Raw genomic sequence first — 22,495 nt, 5'->3', positions numbered from 1 at the left:
CCATCTGAGAAAATACAAATTGTATACAATTGAGAATGTTTGAATAAATTTCTTTACATGTATTGTAGGCCTTTGGAGAATAAGCGTATACAATTATCAAGAATTTTGCATGTATTGTAGGCCTTTAGAGAATAAACGCATATTCGTTCTCAAACATTCAACAGGTCTTTATAAAAAAGCCTTATCGATGCGAGATTAAATTTTTAATGGCAGCCTTTTTCGAAGACGTGGCTTTGCCTATATAAGTTGCCTTAGCCGAAAGAATAATGAAAATAACGATTTTTTGCATAAGAAATAGATGGGGTGTACCTCTTCTCTAACAAGAGAATCTCCTAAATGGGTTTTGTTTGCATTCACCAATAATGTGCAGTGATGATAAGCATTTGGATGCATCGGTGGTGCAGAGGTGAAAGACGAAAATAGCGGAAAATTTTCAAGGCAACGTCCAATTCCTTTGAGACGTACAAACAATAGTCAATTGCAGATGGTGACTTTCGAATTTTCTTGGCAATAATAATCTTTCTTACATTTTCTCCGAGAGTAGATTTGGTTGAATTAAGAGACTTGGAAACTGTTTTAGCTTTAAACTCTTAAAGTCTATTTTCTGGAGCTGGGAGACCAATTTCAATTATAATATTATTTATGGGCGTCGTCCGAAAAGCATAGCAACTTGCTCTGACGGCTTGGTGATAGGCGGGTTTAAGGATGTTGATATTAGATTTGCACCTATTGCCATAAATTATCAAAGCATAGTCAATCTTGCTTAACACAAGCATTTTCATAAGATAAGCAACAGTGTTAATATGCGCATGGCTTTTCCAAGCAAGGTATTGTATGAAGTTCACCTTTGTTAAAATAGACTTTTTTAACCGAAGATTGTGAGTTTGTTGGAAAATGTGAGCCCGAGAATATGGAGCAGAGCGGTATTAATATGCATCAGTAAATTTCCTGCATCGCATATCTGCTTTTGACAAATGTGCAACTTTTTTTATTTTTGTATAGAAATTTTAGCGTCTTCAAGAGTCTTAAATTACCAGGAAGACCAAGTCTGGCAAATGTTTTTTCGAAATCAATTGAGAGAATTGTTACCTGATTCCGTTTGAAAATTGCTTTTCTTGTAAAATAATCAATATGTAAAAGAGTGTCGATGCATTCTCGCTTGAAACCTTTCTTGTTATTGCCGTATATCAAGAAAAACTTGAATACAATTTAAATTATGTGGTATTCATACTTTTTATTCGTCATAATTCATTCTCAAAGAAATGTCTCACAATATAGTAAGTAACTGAAATGTGAAAATTTTTGATACTTTGAGGAAAACAAAATAGCCCAAGAAGGCAATTAAAAAAATTAGAAAAAATAACAGGCAATCGAAGAAATTCGAAAAACTTCGTACAAGCGCATTCGTTTTTTATTGATATGGTTATTTAATTCATTTGTAAATGAGTATACGACGTGAAAAATATTTTATAAAAATGATGGTCATCTATCTATATGTTTATGCTCATGTGAGGACATGAAAAAAAAGAAAACATACAAAATATATTAGATATATTCTATGAAAAATATCTATACAATATTTATATATAAGTTACACACATTATTTATTATATATAAATAAATCTTAAATTATAGAAAATTTATAGATTATAAGTATAGATTTGTCACCCATAAATCAATTGTGGAAAATTCGATCTATGAAGAAATGCTTAAAAGAAGTGATTTTGAGTACAAGAAAGTTGAAAACAATTCCCACTTTCTCATATTGATTGCACATAGGAGAGATTGTCTTTACTGTCGAATTGCTGTTCTTACAAATTAATTAAGTGCAAAATAATACTTCAAAAGTTTGTTCTAACTAATTAAATCCTTTTCGATTTTGGAAAGATTCTAACTTTATTTACAAAATTTAAAAAAATTACAAGCTCTTTTTGTAACGTGCTCCTCAAAGCTATTCAAAGATTAATAAAATATTTACCGTGTTTTTGTAAATAAAAAAATATTGAAAGTAAATGATAATAATTATGATAAAGTTAACTACAACTCATTTGAAAAATATTAAATTAATATTACGTAGAAAAGATAAAGGACCACTGCTTCCAAACAATAAATCAACGAATTTTAAAAGTCAAAACAAAAATAACTTATCCTGTACACTAAACGTGGACTTAAATATAGATGCTGAGGAAGCTCTTTCCTATAACTTCCAAATTCCAAAACTGAGAGACACTTCTTGTAATTTGGTTCTTTAAAAACAAACTTTGCTCTTGTAAAAAAAATTCGCATACATTTGCAAGCCAATTCAATTCGATAAGTTGCAGTTTTAACAAAAAAATTAAATAAAAAATTGTCAAAGTTTAAAGATATAAGTTTAAATTGCATACAAATTCCGATTATCTTTTTTTTTAATTTTGTTTTTTTATTTAACCTGGATGCTAGTCATGACGCGGTGTTAAAGGAAAATATGAGTTTATTTGATCCACAGAACTTAAGTGTATTGAAAGGGAATTACCAGCGGCCAAGATGCGCACGCGTTTAAATGGAACTATTTTCTTCGGGGTCTGCACTAAACCCTTGCGTTCCTTTAGGAATTCTGAAACGAAATAAGCGAAGAAGTAAAATATTGCCTTTTAAAACAAAAGAATTGGATAAAAGATGAATATGCCTTCGGAATATATTTTTCTGGGTTTGATTGAATTCACATTCTACTTTTAGTGTCAATACACAACTAATATGACATCAATATCACTTGAAACAAAAAACGGAACAAATGGAAATAATTCAATCATCATTCACCCAAATTATAATTTTGAAAATTACGCGCGAGAGCAGTTTATATATCTAGCATGTCGAACTAATTCATTCTTTAACCCTTATTTTATTTTAGAAAGTAAACTTGCAAGAAGTGTGTGTAGTCTGTAAGAAAAGAGTACGTATATCTTCTGCTTTAGAGTTAGTGCAAAGCGTTTAATGCTTCCAATTTAGAGAACCAATGTGTGTCGGGTGGTTTTAGTTCATCAGGAATGATGATAGGGTTTTTTTTTTTAGTGATAACTATCACAACTGGGGTTTAAATACTACAATTTGCATGCAATTATTAAAAAGTTTTAAAATGTTGAGCTGTTTCTTAAGTTATTTAATGGGTTTTGAAGTCTGATGTATATTGACGAAATGACGTGCAAAAACAGGAACCGTTTTTGTTTGGCTACCATTTCTTATATCTCATATTCAAAATTAGACCAAGTGTAAAAGGAGCAAAGCTTCTCACCCCCATTTCAATTTGCACAACTTTGAACTTTCTCGATCGACAATAGATGAGAGAATTTTGTTATTCTTTGATCATAAAAATCTACGCAATTTTTGATATTTTATTTAATTTATAGGTGGTTGTTCAACACATTTTAAGCCGCTCGAGTATTTATTTTGTTTTTTATGCGATGTTTCTCAGTTTTTAAGCGAAATTGGCAAGAAATGTTCGCTGATACAAAATTCTGACATTGTAATGTTTTCTTGCGTTCAAGCAAAGTAAGAGATACTAAAAGAGACTTGGAAATGCATGGGAAAACAAAAAAGAAATCGTATATTTCTCATTACTTTTAAGGTACATCGAAAAAGAAAAATAGTGCCCTCGAAAATTGAACTTTTTCTATTTAAACGTTGTAGGTGAAAGAACACTTGCATTGATATGCCTATCAGGTTGAGCGTCTTCTCAATCTTTGCAAAATATGTAGTACAACAATGTTAAACTTATATACTACGCTTAGGAATTTATTTATTTATTTCACTTCTAGAAGAAACTCAACTAAAAATTTTGACAGTCGAGTTCAGTTGACTCTTAAATTTAACTTAAAATTAATTAATATTAAAACTTAGTATAAGTACAATAAAACAAATAAGAAGGAAAAAAAGCATGTATATAACCAGCATAGAGCCACACTTGCAACCGGTACAGGACCAAATTGCAAACTCCTAAGCCATCGCAAACATGCATAAGCTTGGCAACCGATAATAGTTAACAACAATTCATTTTCGAATCGTAACGACTTTTTAAGGTTAAAAGCTACTTGAAGTACGACATAGGTAAATCGCGCGTATTAAGCAGTGTTGTTTTAATGAACTTTAAAGAGTCCGATAATGAGAATAAGTGATAGGCGTCATTTAGATTCTTGCAAACAACTGTGAGCGGATTAAACAGCTCATAGTTATATTTACACTGACTAACCTTAACCAAGATAAAGTGCCTAGAGAAGCGGTTAGGGACATTAAAGCTTATTTCACCAAGTAATAAAGGCGAGTCAATAGCACTATTTATTGCTTTGATTACAAAGAAAACGCCAAGAAAAAACCTACGTTTCTCAAGAGACTGTGAGGAAAGCAGAAGCAAGCTATTTTCATAGTGAGGAAGAGAGGATCCCAACCCAAATTTCCAAGGACAAACAGCAAGAATTGCTTTTGAACAGATTCAATTGAATCTACGTAGCACCTATATGAAGGAGACCACACAACTGAGGCATACTCGAGTATGGGTCTAAATAAACACATGTACAGCCTTTTCTTAATATAAGGATCATCAAGCTCTTTGGACTACCTGTTTATAAAACCAAGCGCGGACCTAGCTTTGCTAATCGAGAGCTCAGTATGCAAGTTAAAACGTAACCTATGGTCAAATAGAACGCCTAAATCTGTAAGCGAATCGACGTCCTCCAACTTATGCGAATCTATGAAATACTGAGTAATGAATGACTTTCTTCTTGAAAATGAAAGCTTCTTACATTTACTCAGATTTAGTTTCAGAAGATTGAAAGAGCACCATGCAACAAAATTATCCAAGTTACCTTGAAGCTGATGTGATTGCGATTCAACAGAGAAGGAACAAAACAGTTTCACATCATCAGCACATTCAGATCTGGCTGGAATTAACCACCGATGGAAGATCGTTAATGTATAAACTAAATAAAATGGGACCTAAGTGACTTCTTTGAGGTACGCCAGACATAACGGGGAATTCATCCGAGGTGATGAAGTTAAATAAAACCCTGATGGATCTATTGTGCAGATAAGAGCTTATCCATTTCACTAAATAGAAAACACCTAACTTCAAGGACAGGTTAAAAATCTTTGAGATCACACCACATAATTCGACAGCGCAAGATTTAAGTGCACATGATGGAATTCCCTCAGGTCCAGGCGAACAACTATATTTTAGAGAACTTAACCCATTAAAAACGTCATCTTTTGAAATAACCAAGTTAAGAATTGAAACCGAGTTAGTTATAGGATATGGGTAGTTTGCTGATAAATCGAAATTAGCAATCGAAAAGTTTCGTCGGAAATACTCAGCAAACAGATTTGAGATTTCTAAATTATCCGAGGAATCAGACCCGTTAAAAGAAACATGAGAGGGATATGTTGAAATTTTGATGCAGCAATAGCTAGATTTAACGTATTGTAGAACGATGACAATAAGGTTTGAAAAATCAAGCCTTATATATGAAAGGTGATATTTTAGCAATACAATATTGATTTTATGAAAATCGTAATATTTATTTGAAAAAGTTGCATTGGAAACATTAAAACACTTCAACGAACCATCATGCTTGTCATGAAAGGAAATACACATTGCTGGATAATAAAGATCCTCAGGTAAACTAATAGGTGGACAACGATTTACACTGATCTCAGGGAAATTGACAAAGCAGAGATCAAGCAGTCTACCATTACAATTAGGGATACGGTTGTTTTGAACTAAATTGTGATCAAATAATTCATTGAAGGACACAACAGCTCTATCAAATGTTAAAGAAGGAATCAAACCGCCAGAATTATCACTGCTACACCAAGTGACTTGAGGCAAATTGAAGTCTCCCAACGCAACAACCAAATCGAAGAGTTTTGACTGCTTGGCCACTTCACAAATGAGGGCGGCCTGTTTCTTATATATAGAGATATCAGAATTTGGGGGAATACAGGAGCAGGTTATAAACAGTTGTTTATTAGGCATTTTCACTCGAATGGCGATAACTTCAACGTCAGGAGTAGTAGGAAATTCATTGATTTAGACGGAAATGACGAGGGTTTGGCAATTAATACACCACCACTAATGCGATCCAATCGATCATTTTTGAAAACCTGGAGAGAATTGTGGAAAAGTTCAGACGAATGTATATCAGGTTTTAACCAAGTTTCAGTGAAGGCTAAACAGGGGAACTCCGCGCCCACTGAATTTAGGAAGGTAGAACGAATTTTTGAATTTAGGCCCTTAACATTTTGATAAATGAGACATAGTGAGCCTGAAGAAACATTTAGTTTTTTGAAGGCGACAGGAGTACTGGTTTGGTATTACGGGGACGATCACGAGTGACAAATTCCTTAATTTAGGATCCAACTGGCCACAGTAGTTTATCTAACAACATATCAACGTTTTCAGTCGGAGCAAGAATTTTAAAAGAATCGATTGCTCTAGATTGAGACGGAGACAATTTAAAAAAACTAACCCGCTTTAGATTGACTGATGGGACTTTCACCGCCAAACAACTTTTTATGTTATCCACAAATGTATCGGGTGCCAGTCTTGACACAAATATTGCTTTTCTGGGAGGAATGCTGTCAAGCAAATGTCCTTACAGCTAGGAGCAGTAGGGTTCACGACTGGGGAGTTTTGAGTTGGGGAGAATATAGATGGGGTTACCAATGGACCAGCTTGTGCGACATGCCCAGTTTGGTGACCAGCGTTCACACTCGAACAGCCGGGGGGAGAGGATGATTTATATTGTTCTTTATTAGTTTTAGGCGATGACGCCTGAGTTGAGTGAGTGACGCCACTAGGAGGCGATACTCTTGCCACTTCAGCATAGCTTAAACCAGAAGGACTTGCCGACTTATTTGTAACCTTTTTGTTACAGACCGACTCAGCCATATCAGAAACGCTGACATTCTTTGAGGAAGCCCTAACTTGCACCAACGAATCGGACTTAGAAGGAATGAGAGGTGACGTACCACACGCTATGCTACGAGTTGTGATTTTACCAGCTTGGGAAGAAGAGGAGTACTCAATAAAACTACACTCATCAAACCTAGTATTAATGCTCTGAACCTTTTCCCACAAGGAGCCGAGATTTTTACTCAATTCAGAAAAACTATTTCTCGTCTCTGTGAACAATTTATAGAAGTGTATGTCCCGCTTACTATAGTCAGGACATGACCATCGCAATCCCTTCGAGAGGTCAGCGATTGCATCAGCAGCACGGCCGATGATACCGGCACACTTTGCATGGCCAAAGCGATTGCAAAGCCAACACGAAACGAATCTAACAGATTCCGGGCCCGTTTCCGCCCGGCAAGGTGTCTATAAACACTCCATGTCCAGTAGCAAAGACAGAAGTAGATTATGAAGAACAGACAGACAAATTGTAAAAAAATCCTCAACACAAAAATTTATCAACGCGCGACAGAGTTGCGAAGCTTAAATAAACTAAACTTTTCCGCCTATTTTAAAAATTTCGAAATTTACCTGTAATTTTTGGCTGTCTTTTGCGAAACCGAATTTTGCGCGGCACAGCCGCCTCACTTGTAGTCCCGTTAATTGGATTGGCAGGAATCTTGAATAAGGCTAAAGTGGATGAATTACCAAAGTGGGACCCATCGCAAGAATCGATATCAGTTGCTAAGCCACTTATGGTATGATTTTCACGCTCAGCCCTATCGTCCATGAGTAAATCTAAAGGTGTCGGCTGAACAAGTGACGAATGTACGTGCGCATTTCGCGTCAAAGTATACACTTCTGGTGCAACAATGATTTCTTGATGAGTAATGCGTTCCCATATAAACTGGTCATTAGTAGTCGTTAATGGCGCACCTGAAAGTCGAAACTCCATTTTCTTGTTGCTTCTTCATTGTGATTAGAATTAGGAAAAAGAATAAATGTTGCAAAAACATTCCTCACCATAGAACAATAACAATAAACAATTATAGTGACACATACCGTATTATTATGCGTGTTGAAATCCGACTTTTCTATATCCCTTTCAGCGGCCATTCTGTCATTTAGTTAAGAATTTTAATTTAATTAACACAAAATTTTCAGTTTTTTAATACAAAAAAAAGTTACCTACTGGTAAATTCCATATTTGGTAAAGCGTGAGGAGTTTGTTGCATTTGTGTATAAATATTTAAAGCCTCGTCATCAATGCGAATCAATTTGCCGATCGAAAATTTGAAGGCATGACTTTGCGATCAGTGGATATAGTAGCGAAAACTTTGCGAAAAAATTAAGAAACAATATACAGATGTGTATTTACACAATAGTACACCTGCCTGATAGCAGCGGAGGAAATGGCAACTGGGGTAAATTGATTAGCGTCTGCGATATTATTCTCCCGCGTATTCGAAAATATTCTATTCTAGAAGAAAACAATGAATTAGAACCTAAAGTCGGTTTTAGATGAAGACCTCGATGCCGAGATAAAAAGCCTTTAAAAGATTGCAGTGACTTCGTATTTCGGAAATTCGAGTTGGAGATACTTGTGGGCCAGGATTTTGCAACTTCAGAGCATAAATAGCCTTTTATTAAAGTTACAATTGAGAATAATTCAAAAAGTCAGTCTGTATTTGTTAACATCACCCCTTGCATTGAAAAAATGATTATGAATTTGGTCACATCTGAGAGTAACTCAAAAATAATTTGGTCACATCTGAGAGTAAGCGTCTAAATTTGATCACATCTGAGAATAAGTGTCTGAATTTGTTTACAATTAAGAATAATTCAAAATGTCAGTCTATATTTGTTTACAATTGAGAATAATTCAAAGAGTTTAATTTGTAAAACCAGCTACCTCCTCCTATTCTCCGTTCTTCTTTATAATTTTATTAAAATTCAATTATAATTTCCTGCATCTTTAGCTGCTTGTTGTTGTTCTTGTTGGAATTAGAATGTATGTTTGCGCTATGATGGGTATTATAAAAGAAGGAGGACGTTTTAATGTGCAAGAAAGTGGTTTACAGAAAATATTGTCGCTTATAAACGAGAGTAAATTGTTGGTATTGATGTCCGACTTGGAGCAGTTACAATCAACGCATAAGGTTGAAAAGATTGTTTATTCCTTAGACGATATAACCGATCTTATAACGGGAAAGAAAGTGGTAGTAGGCAAACATCGCGATGATATAGAGGAAGCAAATTGCTGGGCATTTAGAAGATACGAAGGATTTTACGGACGGTGAAATCTACATTAAATATCATGAAGATGGTACAGAACAACCACTTGCGATCTAAGCTAGAACAACAAATGTAGATCCGGTTTTCGTAATTTCAATAAAAATTATGTTTTGCGATGTTAAGAAGATGACCAAAGACTTTTTCTTTGAACTTGTACTTTTCCCTATCTAAAAAAAGTAAGCAGGAATAATGAAATGCGGGGGTGAGGGAAGGTTTGAAAGAAATATTTAGAGCAACCAATACTTTGAACCAAAAAAAAAAAAAAAAACTATAAGTTCAAAGCATTTAATTATTTTTTTCGTTACCACAAATTAAAAATAATACCCAAATATAAAAAACTAAATTTTTATGCAGAATTTCTGAATGAAACTTAGGTAGTTGTCAGTTGCGTCTATCTAATTCCCTTATGATTGGTATATGATAGCCAAAATATTGCGTGGTAAAATTATGGTACCGGAAAATGATTCTATGTTTTCTTTCAGTGAGGAAATGATCATCGAATACAACTCTTCTGCAAATATTCCTTCGAATTCAAACAATGAATGTCTTGCAAACAACTGTTTTAACGGCTTTACAGTTGAGAGAGCAAATTCGCAGCACAATCCAACTCTTTGCTTTGTCCTTGTGAATATATCAAATCAGTTCGACGCAACTACCACGGATTGTTATCTATACTATCTGAAATTATTTCTTGCTTCCATTACAGTTCGACACAACTACCACGGATTATTTTCTATACTATCTGAAATAATTTCTCGCTTCCATTACAGTTCGACGCAACTGCCACGGATTATTTTCTTTACTATCTTGAATTATTTCTAAGTTAAATCGAAATTTAAAAGCATGCATTTTTCGGAACTTCGCCGAATAATATGGAATTATCCAAAAGATTTCTTTAGTGTTAATTGAAATAACGGACCGCTATCTGCATGAATCTTTGGAAAATGCTGTATCTGCTTACCCCAAATTAGAGGGACGCTTTCTTGAAGTTGATGAATATATGTTAGAGTATATTACAAATAACTACGAGCGTATTGTGCTTATAATCTAGGTTATACACCAAAATCGTCTGAACATCCAGAAAAAGCAAGCTTAATAAGGTAAATTCAAACAACTAGTACGCTTCTTTATCTACAACCGGTCCTGAGGCAGATTTGTTATAAATTTGATCATTTCGTTTATTTTATTATTATTACTATTAATGTAGTCAGAGAAATAAATTCAAAGAATAAAGTCCTAAAGCACTAGCTATCGGTTTTATAGAAAACTCCACCTAACTTCAGTTTTGAACCCACGGAGTTGTTAGTGGAGATCCTTAACCTACTCGGTCACTCGGCCGGATGTTTTGTTTATAACATCAATAACCTTACTGCAGATTCTTTAAGATCTATATATTCTCGCGGTAATGTAAAGTTTTTTGAACTGATCTTAATGAATTCGTTTTAAAAATAAGTAAAAACATAATATTCAGCCAAAGGTGATATGAAAAATCATCTGAGCTGGCATTAAAGAATCATTTTTAGAGTAAAACGATTATAATCGGACAAGGGTGACAATTAAAAACTCTACAACACTTAGTATCATTTTTTATTTGTTTCATGATAAAGTGCCGAAAATTACATAAATACCCTTATGCGTAGTAGGGTCCGAAAAATCGTTGTAATGGACTAATTTTCATCACAAAACATTTAATAAACCTCTTCGTCACATAAATGATTACTTGAGATTGAGATTTTTTGTGGTTTGCACTTTCGCATGAACTTAATATACTGCGCAAGTGATATGGGGAATAATAAACATGTGGACGCATTGTAGGAAGTAAACAGAAAAACTTGATATATATCTGTCAATAAGTTACTTACAGATGATGTGGAAGGAGAAAAAATCTTCCAAGACAACTTTAACAAGCAGGAAAGAATTCTAAATAAAAATATAACCATCGTCTTTTTCAACCGCTTTGATTTGTCATTGGGAAAATCAAACTGGCCTTTGCTGTTGCTGTATATTAATTTATATAATTTATATTTAAATATAAATAAAATAAATAGCTTTATTTATATAATAGCTTTATTATACATTTAAGATACTTTATTAACGTATATAAAAATATATATATATATATATAAATGAAATTGTTATTTTCTTTAAAGGTTTCCTCATTGTTTCCGATTCTTTTTCCTTCACTTGGTCGTTGTTGCTTTTGCTGTTCTATCATCTAGATGTTTAGAGTTTTAGTGTTTTGGAAAATACGCGAACTCAACTTATTTAATTTTACAAGTTAGCCTAAAAGTAGACCGCCATAATTTTTTTTTATTATCAAATTAAACAAAACAGTAGCTAAATTTTCTGGTATTTACGGAGCAAACATAATACTCTATGCTAATTACAAAAACAACGTAACACTTTATGTTAATTGCAAAGCCGTCGGCAAAAGTCCCCAAATTCTTTTATTTACATTTTTTATTACTTGGCAGCATTCGCGCGCCACGCAAAACGCATATGACAAACATTATGCTTAATTATGACGTTACAATTTCTTTTATTCTACGAAATTGCATACTAACCTCCTTTTTACTTCAACTTGAATGCTTTTAAGCAAAAATGTTTGCAATATGTGCAATATAATAATTTAAACTTCTCTCTAATAGCGCAGAAAAATTTTTCGTCACTGTCACGTACTACAAGAAAAATCCTTATGAACAACAACGCTTTGCGAGCGGTGTGAAAATATTTTCGACACTGTTAGATACTGAAAGAAAAATTCTTGTGGACGGCAACGCTTTGCGAGCGGTGTGTGAGCTCCATGTCTTGTTCGTGGCACCATTTTCATTTAGTTATTTTGAATCTTTATTACAATTCGTATCGTTGTACTGTTAGCATCCGTGTTGGTGAATGTGTCCCTGTTATTTTGCATTTGTATTTTATTCCATTCACAAAAAACTGAATCAAAACAAAAAACAACGCCGCGCAGCTGTTTTTATGAATACTTACGTCTATTTAGAAAAAATATGAACAAAGAACAAGAAAAGCAAAGCGTAGACGTAGAAAAATATATATATACATACATGCATAAGTGCATATATAAAATTTCCTAAGCTTCAAGAAATACAATGATACGAAATTCAAAAAATTTCATTGAAAATTGAAAACTGTGCAAATATTTTTTAAATTAAAGAAAATATATTAAAAAGCGGATAGGCCTAGGTTTTTATTAAATAAATTTAGTGATTTTGTAATTATATGCACATATTTTGCTCGCGAAACTTCCTGCCTTTTATTAAGCTGAAGTGTAGAAGTATATTTCAAAAGATCACGAATTAGTGACTTAAAGTATACAGCCTCTATTGTCTTGGGTGAGTTGGTGGACAGATTGTATGTATGCGCCTATCACGACGTAGTGTTTGTGTTTGTTTTGTGCTTGTGTAGCGGAATTTGCATTGGGAGCGCAAAGTAAAGATTACCCCCTTGTAAACAGATTTCAGCAGCAACCGTTAACTTTAGAAAACGATTTTTCAAATTAGTTGAAAAGTTCTAAAAAGAGCACTTTATAGAACCCTTACTGTGTTAAGCTGAATCATTAAACATGGGCGATTTTTAAAAAAAGAACTGTTAAAGAGAAAGAACAAAATAGGTAGAGCAGAAGATCCCGCGTCCATTAAAGTCGAAGTACTTTAGTGAACCTCAAAGGATTTCCTTAGGAAAAGCGGAATTCCCTCAATTTATAAACAAAAGACCAGTAGATTTAATTTATCCACAATATCTTTAATAAAGCTGCAGAAGGATTCCTTATTCGACCAGGCATTGGCAGCATGTACTCTTTCTTGTTCTTTTTCCACAGCTGATGCTACTTTCACATCTAGATTTGAAACCCCTTTATGGAAATTAATAAAGCTGCGGTTCGCTGCGCACCGTAACATCCAAATGGCATTTTGTTCCAATAATATTGTAATATTGTATATAATCGTAATCAGAGATCATCTTTGCTTAACTGAAACTTAACCAACTTCCGTAAGCTGCCGTAAGCGAAAAAATATCTGAAAGAACAATTTGTTGTTAAACCATTTATCTTCATTAGATCAAGGTAAAGTTACTGTTCCTATTATTGAAATATGGGAGACAACTTTTTTGAAATTACTTTAACAATTTAATGAATTTTAAAGGTGTACTTGAAAATTTCTGCCAAACTTTATCTGGCTCTCTGTCTACGAAGATTTTTTGCTAGAACTGCTGCATTAGTTGAATCAATTCACCTTTGCTGAAATTTAATAATGGCTCGACTCTTGTGAGAGATCCGGCAGTTTTGATTTTTCGGAAAGTCTTTATAAATAATTTATGATACACATACAGGATGTAAAGATTACCCGCAGCCATGAACAGGCGCAGAACATAAGCAAAGTTATTAAGCTATAAAAATTTAGAAAGGCTCAGGAATAATTATGTGTTCAAATTGTCCGTATGTAAAAGCTCGTGAGTAAAAGTTCGTATTCGCCAAGTCCAAGGCGTGTAACGTAATTTTCCACTTCAACGACAAAAGGAAACAAATAAAACATTGACTATTTTATCGCCTAAAGAGCTAATGACAAGCGCAAAGAAAATTTATCATCCACAACAAACTAAACTATTCATTGTCTTTAAACATATGTTCATATAATTGCAAATTTACTGCTTGTGTGATAAACTCCAGTCTTCCAAGGTGAACTAGTCGCGCTTTTGGTAAGCAGGCAATTCTAAGATTAAAGTTTTTGCCAGTTGGATTATTCAATTTAAATTTATTTGGTTGAAAGCAAAAATAAATAAACAATCAAAAAAAAAGGCACGCCAAATAAGTGTCTGTTGCATTTTTGTTATTTTAATTGCGGGCTTAGTTGCGCGCGCATAATTTTCTTTTACGGACCTTTAACAAAAAATCCGTCACTTTGCCGCGCGGTCGACGTCCTACCGTTCTTGCGAACAGTGGGGTAATGGCAGCGACGGGAGGCGCAGCAGCTACGAGCGTTGTTGTTTTGGATCGTGGCAATAATACTACGTGCACGATTAACTTACACGGTGAGTAATCACTTATGTTCTTATATCTGTATGTAACAAATTCATCGCGCTTAGAATAACGTGCTTTACTAAGAAAAAAATTGTATTGTCGTACGTTTAAGAAATAATTTCAGATAGTAGAGAAAATAATCCGTGGTAATTGTGTCGAACTGTAATGGAAGTGAGAAATAATTTTAGAGAGTATAGCAAATAATCCGTGATAGTTACGTCGAACTGTAATTGAAGTGAGAAATAATTGCAGATAGTATAGAAAATAATCCATTGTACGTGTCTCGAACTGTAATGGAAGCGAGAAATAATTTCAGAGAGTATAGCAAATAATCCGTGGTAGTTGTGTCGAACTATAGCGGAAGTGAGAAATAATTTCAGAGAGTATAGCAAATAATCCATTGTACGTGTCTCGAACTGTAATGGAAGCGAGAAATAATTTCAGAGAGTATAGAAAATAATCCGTGGTAGTTGTGTCGAACCGTAATGGAAGCGGGAAATAATTTCAGACAGTATAGAAAATAATCCGTGGTAGTTGCGTCGAACTGTAATGGAATTGAGAAACACCTGTAGCATATGCAGAAAATGTCACGAATGTTACGAGCTTTGGCTGGAGTGTTCGAAACTAATCATCAAGTAGTCATATCATCAGTTATAGCCAATATATCTAATCTTTCTAACTTAACATCACATTAATATCACTTGAATTAGAAATTAAAATGGATACAACAGATGGTATGAAAATACAAAAAAGGTTTTTAACAACACAATAAAATATGTAAAATATTTTAGATGAAAATATTGAAAGTTTTTTTAAGTTGGTTAACATTTAGATGGGAATGATATCGACGATGAAAGTATATCGGAAAATGAATGTGTAGTGGACTATGAGTCTAATAAAACCAGTGGAAGTAATTTGAATTTAGTCGAGGCCGATAAATTCACATTTGACGTGATAGACGTCATAAAATCTTATAAGACTTTTGTTGCTTAATTCCCATTTGTAATGCCGTCGACAGGGATGGCTGCCAAATTTGTACATAATTGGCCCAAAAGAACGCTTATAAAATTTTATTACCTTCTGTTAGTGAATGTACTCAAGTATTAGCAGCTTGCGTATCCTGTCTCAGGGAATTTTGTCGCGAAATTGTAAAAATTATATTTTTTTTGTATTTTACAGGAAGTGGTAAAAAAAGTGGTCCTATGCGAACCATTTTGAATAGACTCCTTTCTTGAACCATACATGCCAGTGTCCAAATTTCCACAAAAATTACAATCTGTAGGTTCAAGAAAAGAATACATGGACAATCAATAGATTGACAAAAAAGCCTACATCAATTCAGAAAGTGATTTTGGATCGATTATTATTACGAAAGGTGGGCTTTCATCGAGTTCTTTTAAGTGTTGCACACATGCGTACAAATTGGATATACCCTGCACCACAGCTAATGTAGTGTATCAACATCGGTGTTTATTTAGGTAAAATTTTTTTTATATCTTTCACCGAAGGTTGAGGGGTATATTCGTTTTGTTAAATCGTTTGCAACGGCTAGAGGTAAGCTTTAGAGACCCTACAAAAAATATATATTCTTGATCAGCATCAAATTCTGAATCTATTTAAGCATGCCTGTTTGCTCATCTCGGTAATTTTTGTTATAAACGTTCTCCCGGCCATAAAAATGACTAATTACTCATAAACTGCAGAAAATAAATTTACAGAAATTTGAACGTATGGACGGCGTTATCTGTACAAACATGGGAAAAATTGGCCACGCCTATTCAATATTGTAATGTGTCAAAATTCAGTTTTCTTTTTCAATATCTTTATAGCGCGTGGAATAATAAAGTACAGCAGATAAATTTTCTAAACATTTGAACATATATATCAAGGGCGATATCTGTAGTATCTCTACAAAAATCGGCCACGTCTACTTAATTTTATAATATGTCAACAATCCATTTTCATTTCAAAACTTTTATAAAGCACACAGGAAAATTAAAAAACCACGTAAAATATATAAGTTCGTACCTAGTTTCAAATTCGGATCCAAGCATGTCCGTCTGCGCAATTGTGTAGTAACTGGGGTAAATGTTCTCCCGTTCGCAAAAGTTAAGATATCCTAAACTTGCAAGAAAATGATGAACCAAACCAATCAAAGAACGCGCCTATAACGTTCTCACGCCTTTTCAACAAAAGCTGCGAGCACCTTTGCATTCCGTGTTACTCATAAAGTACAACACATACACCGTACAAATTTCCACTTTTATTTTGAGATTAGAAAGAACACTCACGCCCAGGCAATAATATGAAGTCTGAAAATTTGTATTTTTCTTACCCGTTCGCTTTTGAAAACAGAAGAGTTTTCACCTTATTGTTGTAGGCGATTCATCGGGTCCACTTCTCATAACAAGCTGCGTGCAACAACTTCCTATATTTTGGCTAGATTTGAAGCAACATAGTTATTTTTTTTAATCTATTTATTATCACTAATCTATTTTGTCGGAATATTCCTCAGCCAGTTTGCCCCGATCGAAGAAAACTGTTAACATCACTTTGATTTTTGAGCGACTTTGGTGCGGTTTTTCGGTGTTGGCTCACCGTTTACCCTATATTCGCTCAATTAATCGGCAGTTTTCGGGACATATGCGAAAATCGAAATCTGATCCCTTTTTTCTCTTCATAAGCAAAATTGAATGCGACTTCTTCATTCAATAAAATTACACATTGTGAAATTCAGAAAAAATACTTTTTGCGTCATATAAAACCAAGCACAGCTGACACTAATAACGCTTGTGATGTGAAATTCAACACAGATGTCAGTTACAATTTAAAAAAAAAAATGTTTTATCCGATATACCCGCGCGTTTTAAGTTTAATATTGGTTTTTCGCTTTGATCACAATATTATATCAACCTTCGGTGCCCTATATATGTACATTGCAAATAATTGTTAGCAAAGGATCAATCTCCACATTGATCAGAGAAATAACTAGTCTGATAGTGATCAAGAATAGTATATAGCTTCATTCTGCGTATTACGAATGTTTCAACAAAAAGAGAATATACGCTATTTTCGATGGGGGTATAATCATAGTTAATTCGAGCTTAAGAACTAGTACAGCATTATAAAGCATAATGCATGAATAAAAAACAAAAATATTGTCTCTTAAATTATTCTCCAAAATATAATTATACAATATAATATAATAAAATATAATAATAACAGAATCCTTTTACTATCGTATTCATAATAGTGAAAAAAGACCCATCGGATCGAAGAAAGATCAAGAAATTGCCATTAAAATTTTTCACGTTAGTTAGTGTGCCGAAATACTAGTGTTTAGCGATTTTTGTCGAAGAATTTTGAAAATGGCAATTTGTTTTCATACAACGGCTGTTTGAAAAAAGGAGTGGTCAAAAAAGTTCTCCTATCCAATTCGTTTTCAATAGCAGTTTAAATTCCTTAAAATTTCCAAATTCGTCGTTGTAACAAAAGTCCGGGTTTGCTTTAAGTTTGTCTTAATGTTACATACATCCGCATAATCTTAATATATCCTCCTTTACAATTATTAATTATAATTCGCAGCATTTATGAAGGCTGCTTAAAATGAAGCAAAAAAGTGGTTTTGTTTACGCCTGTAGATATTGTAACATAGATTAAAAACTTTGCTTACTGTCTACCAAAGGTATTTCTTTAAAACATGACGCAGATAAAGTTTACATTGTATTTCTTAGCATTAGTTAGAAAGGCCGTCTAATCAATTGACAATTGTAATGTATTATCTTAAGGTGGTAGGTCTTCAAGACTCACTCATATGCGTCAAGGTCAAATGGGTGACCGAAACAAGAATATCATCCACTGTATAAAGATAATAGAAATAGTTTACATTAAAAAAAAGGAAGGAAAAACTTTCGTACGTTAACGTAATTGGAAGCGAAGGATATTCCTTTTACAATACTAGACCAAAATTACTAAAGCAAATCACTGAGCGAAAACGTGTTTTATAAAAGTTTAAATATTACGGTGTCCCACAAGTTTCTTCTTTTTTTTGATGCAAAACAAATAGACGATATATCCCATCTTGATTAAATGATTATGTATTGTTGTCCTGGAAACGTGAATAGCATCCACTATCTGGCGCACACTATATTGCAGATTTTCCGCGGGCATACTCTCGATGAGGTCCGTATCAACGACTTTCAAATCAAAATAGTCAGCTCTAAGTTTCTTAAACCAATGGCGGACGATTCAATAGTCGTGGTGTCACTCCTACAAATTGCAAATTTCGCCTACAGTCCGCTTTGCACTACTATCTTTTTTAAGGCAATGGAGCATAACATACCGCAAATGCTTCTTTTCGCTATCCATATCGAACGGTGTAGAAAAAAAATTCGAAAGAGAGTTTTCCAGCAACGAAACTTTACTTTGAAAGTCCTTTGAGACGCCTGACATAAATGAACAATAGATAATCCTCCACGATGTTTATAAACACAGCCGGCTCGAGATCATATACAGCGTACCGCGGTAAAGCTTATGCGACACCCCTGTAAAAGAAAAACATACCCAGAGTAGCTCTTCTAAGTTAAGTAAATTGGTTAGTAATAAGTAATATTTATACACAACTATGCCTTATAAGTAAATATAAGAGAAAATAGGAGTCGCTCAATCATTCTAACGTTATAACCAGTGCTAACTAAGAGATAATATGAAAAAGCTTATAGAAAGAAAATCAAAGCAAGACAAAGAAAAACCTACCTTATTAAAAAAGTATTTAAATAAAAAAAATAAAAAACAAAAATATATTAATAATTTATTTAGTGCACTTTTGTACAAATCTACCATCCGGTCTACATTATTGCGGCTTTGTAGTGTTTTTTATTCTATTTGTACATAAGGAAGTGATAAAGACATTACTACTTGCATCCTATATAGGTCCTTAAATCTACTTGAGTAAGTGAAAAGAAATTTGTATTTGTATAATAGAAAATTACTGTAAATAGTAGTTATATGTTAATACTTTGCAGTAAAACTATCTTTCATGAAAATCTCTCGATTAGAACGACATTTTTAACATACTTGGCTATATATATTAGGCAAAGAGTTTGCATAAAAATACATAAAAATTCAATGTATGTTTACCTAAACGTGAGAAAGTGCCTAAAATTCAATTTTTTCGTCACATTTGTAAATGTTTTTTGTTCACTTCTGTCACTTGTTAAAAAAGGATATTAAAAATGCAAATTTGGAAGACAAATAGGGTATACCAGTGTTAAAAGCAAGAAATTCAACATCACAAGAATTAAAAATCGGTTCGAGAAGTATCCGAATTAGTAGATTGAACCCGGTATATATTGAACGGTATATAATAAAACGATACAAAACTGAGAAAAAGTGTTATATGTTCAAGGGCAAGCCAAAAAGGATCGATTTTTATAAGTATTTCGGATTACTAAGAAGTGAGATTTTACACTATGAAGGTAATTGCGATAACTTTGATGGTTGAGTTAATTGAATCCATATCTCACTGAAGAATAAACGAAATAGTCGCACGCAGATCCACTTTTCACGCATTTTTTGAAAAGTTTTTTCTTATTGTATTTATAGTAATTTATTGAGCAATGGCGGACAATTGTTTCGTTGGGACGTCTGATCGGAACATATGCAGAAGTAGCTAGGTTTAATACATTACAAAACGATGACATTAGGGATTCAATATTTTCAGCAAAAAAATCAAGCGCAATGTGTAAAAAATGAAATTTAAGCGGTAAAATACCGTCTTTATGGAAACGATATTGTTTATTTGACCAAGTGGGATTTGACAAGTTTGGGTGGTTCAAAGGGCCACCCCGCCCGTAATGAAAAGACACGCATATTGCTGAATGATATGAATCAGGTAAAATAAAAAGTCGTCAGCGATTTACAACTATCTCCGGGAAATTGAAAAACAAAGATCTAGCAGTCCGCCGTTGCAATTAGGAGCATGGTTGTATTGAAACAAATTTCAATCGAATAACTGGCTGAAATAATAGCTGTATTACTGTACTATAATTAGCTCTATTAGATGTTAAAGTGGGGACCATAAGACCTGACTTGTTACTCTAAGACCAAGTGATTTACGGAACTTTGCGGTCACGCCGTTATTGGCAGCATGTATAAGTAGAAATATCGGCGTTTGGGCGAATACGGGAACAAGTCACATATAATTGTTTATTGCCAATTTTCGCCCGAATGGGAATAAATTCAACATCGGGAGGAATAGGAAATCCAAAAGAGTTGGAGGGAAATGCATGGCTAATTAAAACACCACCACAAGTGCGATCTAATTGTTTTTTTCTGAAAACCTGGAAATTGTGAATAGTGAAAAAGTTTCGACGAATGTTGATCAGATTTTAAGCAGTGCTCAGTGTTCACTGAAAGACAAACAGGAAAACTCCGGGCTTTCTAAGTTTAGCTAAGTTGAACGAACTTTTGGATTTAGGTCCCCAACATTTTGCCAAATAATAGTAAGCCTGAAGAAAGGCTTTGTCTTTTACGGGTAGGAGAAGTGCCGAATTATTATTTCAGGATCTATCACAAGGGATAAATTCTCCTATTAAGGATCCGAGCCCGCCACAATGATTTACTTAACAAAGTTTTCATCTTTTCAGTCGAAACTAAATCCTTAAAGAATGAGGTAACCTTAGGTTGACATAGAACCAATTTGGAATGCTAACATGCTGCAAAAAATAGCGGTACTTGCTTGTACGACCTGTGCAACTTGTGCAATTTGTGTTTCCCTTTAAAAAATTTTGAAAAATTATTGTTTTTGTAAATAAAAGCTAATCATGTGCATAGTTTTTCAAAACATGATTCTACTGCAATAATTTAATGCCAATGATTAATATATTGCGTTAGTAAACCAATGCAAGTTGCAAATGCAGCTATTGTAATCAGCGGATTAAGCGCAACACAAGATGATTGCGTGGCTCAAGAATTTGTAAAAAAAGCCAAAAAATTACAGTTAGGCTAGGCCGACTATTAAATACCCTACACCACATCGTCTAGCACCCTTTTATTTTTGCGATAAAATACAAAAATTATACCCTGGTTTTATATGAACTTACTGTTATGGAACTGTATATTAACAATTACACTTCTTCGCAAATAAAGGCTTATTTTCCGTAAGAAGTTCAAAAATTTATGTACGTGTGCAAAATTCATCATAGTTAATTTTTATTATGGATAAATTTTCTTCACACCATATTAATATTTTGACAGTTTTGCCCTATAAATTATCAATTTTCTTAAAAGTCTTTGCACAAGGCAGGAGGTTATTTTTATACCTTCCGCCACTTATCGTAGAGGGTAAATAGCGTGCATTTATGTAACACTTAAGCTTAAAATAGACCCACCGTTTATTATACCGCTCGATTCAGAATCTTTATCTAATACGATCTGAGCCTGCCTGTCCTCTGACGTCCTTACGGACTGTTACGAAAATTATGGCTTTGCATGGAAATAATGTGTACTTTCTGGTCTATTATTATCAAAAAGAGCAAATAACTGCACTCAGCGAAGTGGTATAGGGTATGTAATAAACGTTGCTGCCCGACTATAATGTTCTTAATTGTTTTTATCTTAAATTACTGTCATGATCTGATTTTTTCGCGAAGCATTGAAAATTATGCCTTTTTAACGGATGAACTGCAGTTTATTATACGAGAGAGACTTCAACAAATTGTCCCAGCCAGTTCAAAGTTTTCACATCAATTTAGAATGTCGAAATGCTATTACTTAACCACTTTTATCGATAAGTTTTGAAAATTGCAATTTTTTTATCTAACGACTCTTCAAAATACGGTCTTCTATGGAAAGTGGTCGAAAAAGTGGATCGATGCAAAATATTTTCATTACTCTTTTTGTCAAAACACTTTAGCATATCAAATTTCATCAAAATATCTCAAAAACTGCGATCTTTAGCTTGAGCACAACTTTACATTGACAGACAGATAGATGGACGGGCAGGTTTATGGGGGTTTATCTTAAGGCCATCTTTGTGCTGCATACGTCCCACGTCATCTATCACAAGCGTTGTAGGGTATAATAATATTGAGTACGTGTATTTAAATGTAGGTGAGCACGCAGCTTGTGCTGCGTTGTGCGTGAACGCAAATTTTTGCCAACCTTTTAAGATTTCTGCGTGCGATGTTTTTGACAATCAAAACAATGATGTATTTATAAAAACAAAACAAGATTAAAGAAGGGTG

The 22,495-nt window shown here is 33.8% G+C and overlaps 1 protein-coding gene and 1 pseudogene across 5 annotated transcripts in view; one reads left to right on the top strand and one right to left on the bottom strand.

Annotated features, from left to right (window-relative positions):
- Positions 1-2,435: 2,435 nt before the first annotated feature.
- Positions 2,436-8,154, bottom strand: LOC119642448 (annotated as a pseudogene).
- A 4,019-nt stretch (positions 8,155-12,173) lies between these two features.
- Positions 12,174-22,495, top strand: part of LOC119642360 (glucose-6-phosphate 1-epimerase) — a 22,760-nt gene continuing 12,438 nt past the window's right edge. Inside the window, exons 1-3 of one of the 5 annotated variants that reach the window (XM_038041496.1) lie at positions 12,174-12,567; positions 13,075-13,295; positions 13,375-14,260. In XM_038041496.1, the coding sequence (XP_037897424.1) occupies positions 14,176-14,260 (85 nt within the window). In that variant the 5' untranslated portion in view covers positions 12,174-12,567; positions 13,075-13,295; positions 13,375-14,175. Of the gene's footprint in view, positions 13,296-13,374; positions 14,261-22,495 lie in introns of all 5 variants that reach the window. The other 4 variants (XM_038041495.1, XM_038041498.1, XM_038041497.1 and 1 more) reach the window with 4 other exon arrangements.

Source organism: Glossina fuscipes, unplaced genomic scaffold (genome assembly GCF_014805625.2).
Source record: "Glossina fuscipes isolate IAEA_lab_2018 unplaced genomic scaffold, Yale_Gfus_2 222, whole genome shotgun sequence".
In the NCBI taxonomy this organism is placed as follows: domain Eukaryota; kingdom Metazoa; phylum Arthropoda; class Insecta; order Diptera; family Glossinidae; genus Glossina; species Glossina fuscipes.
The sequence above is the reverse complement of the archived record's forward strand: the minus strand, read 5'-3'. Positions and strand labels throughout refer to the sequence as shown.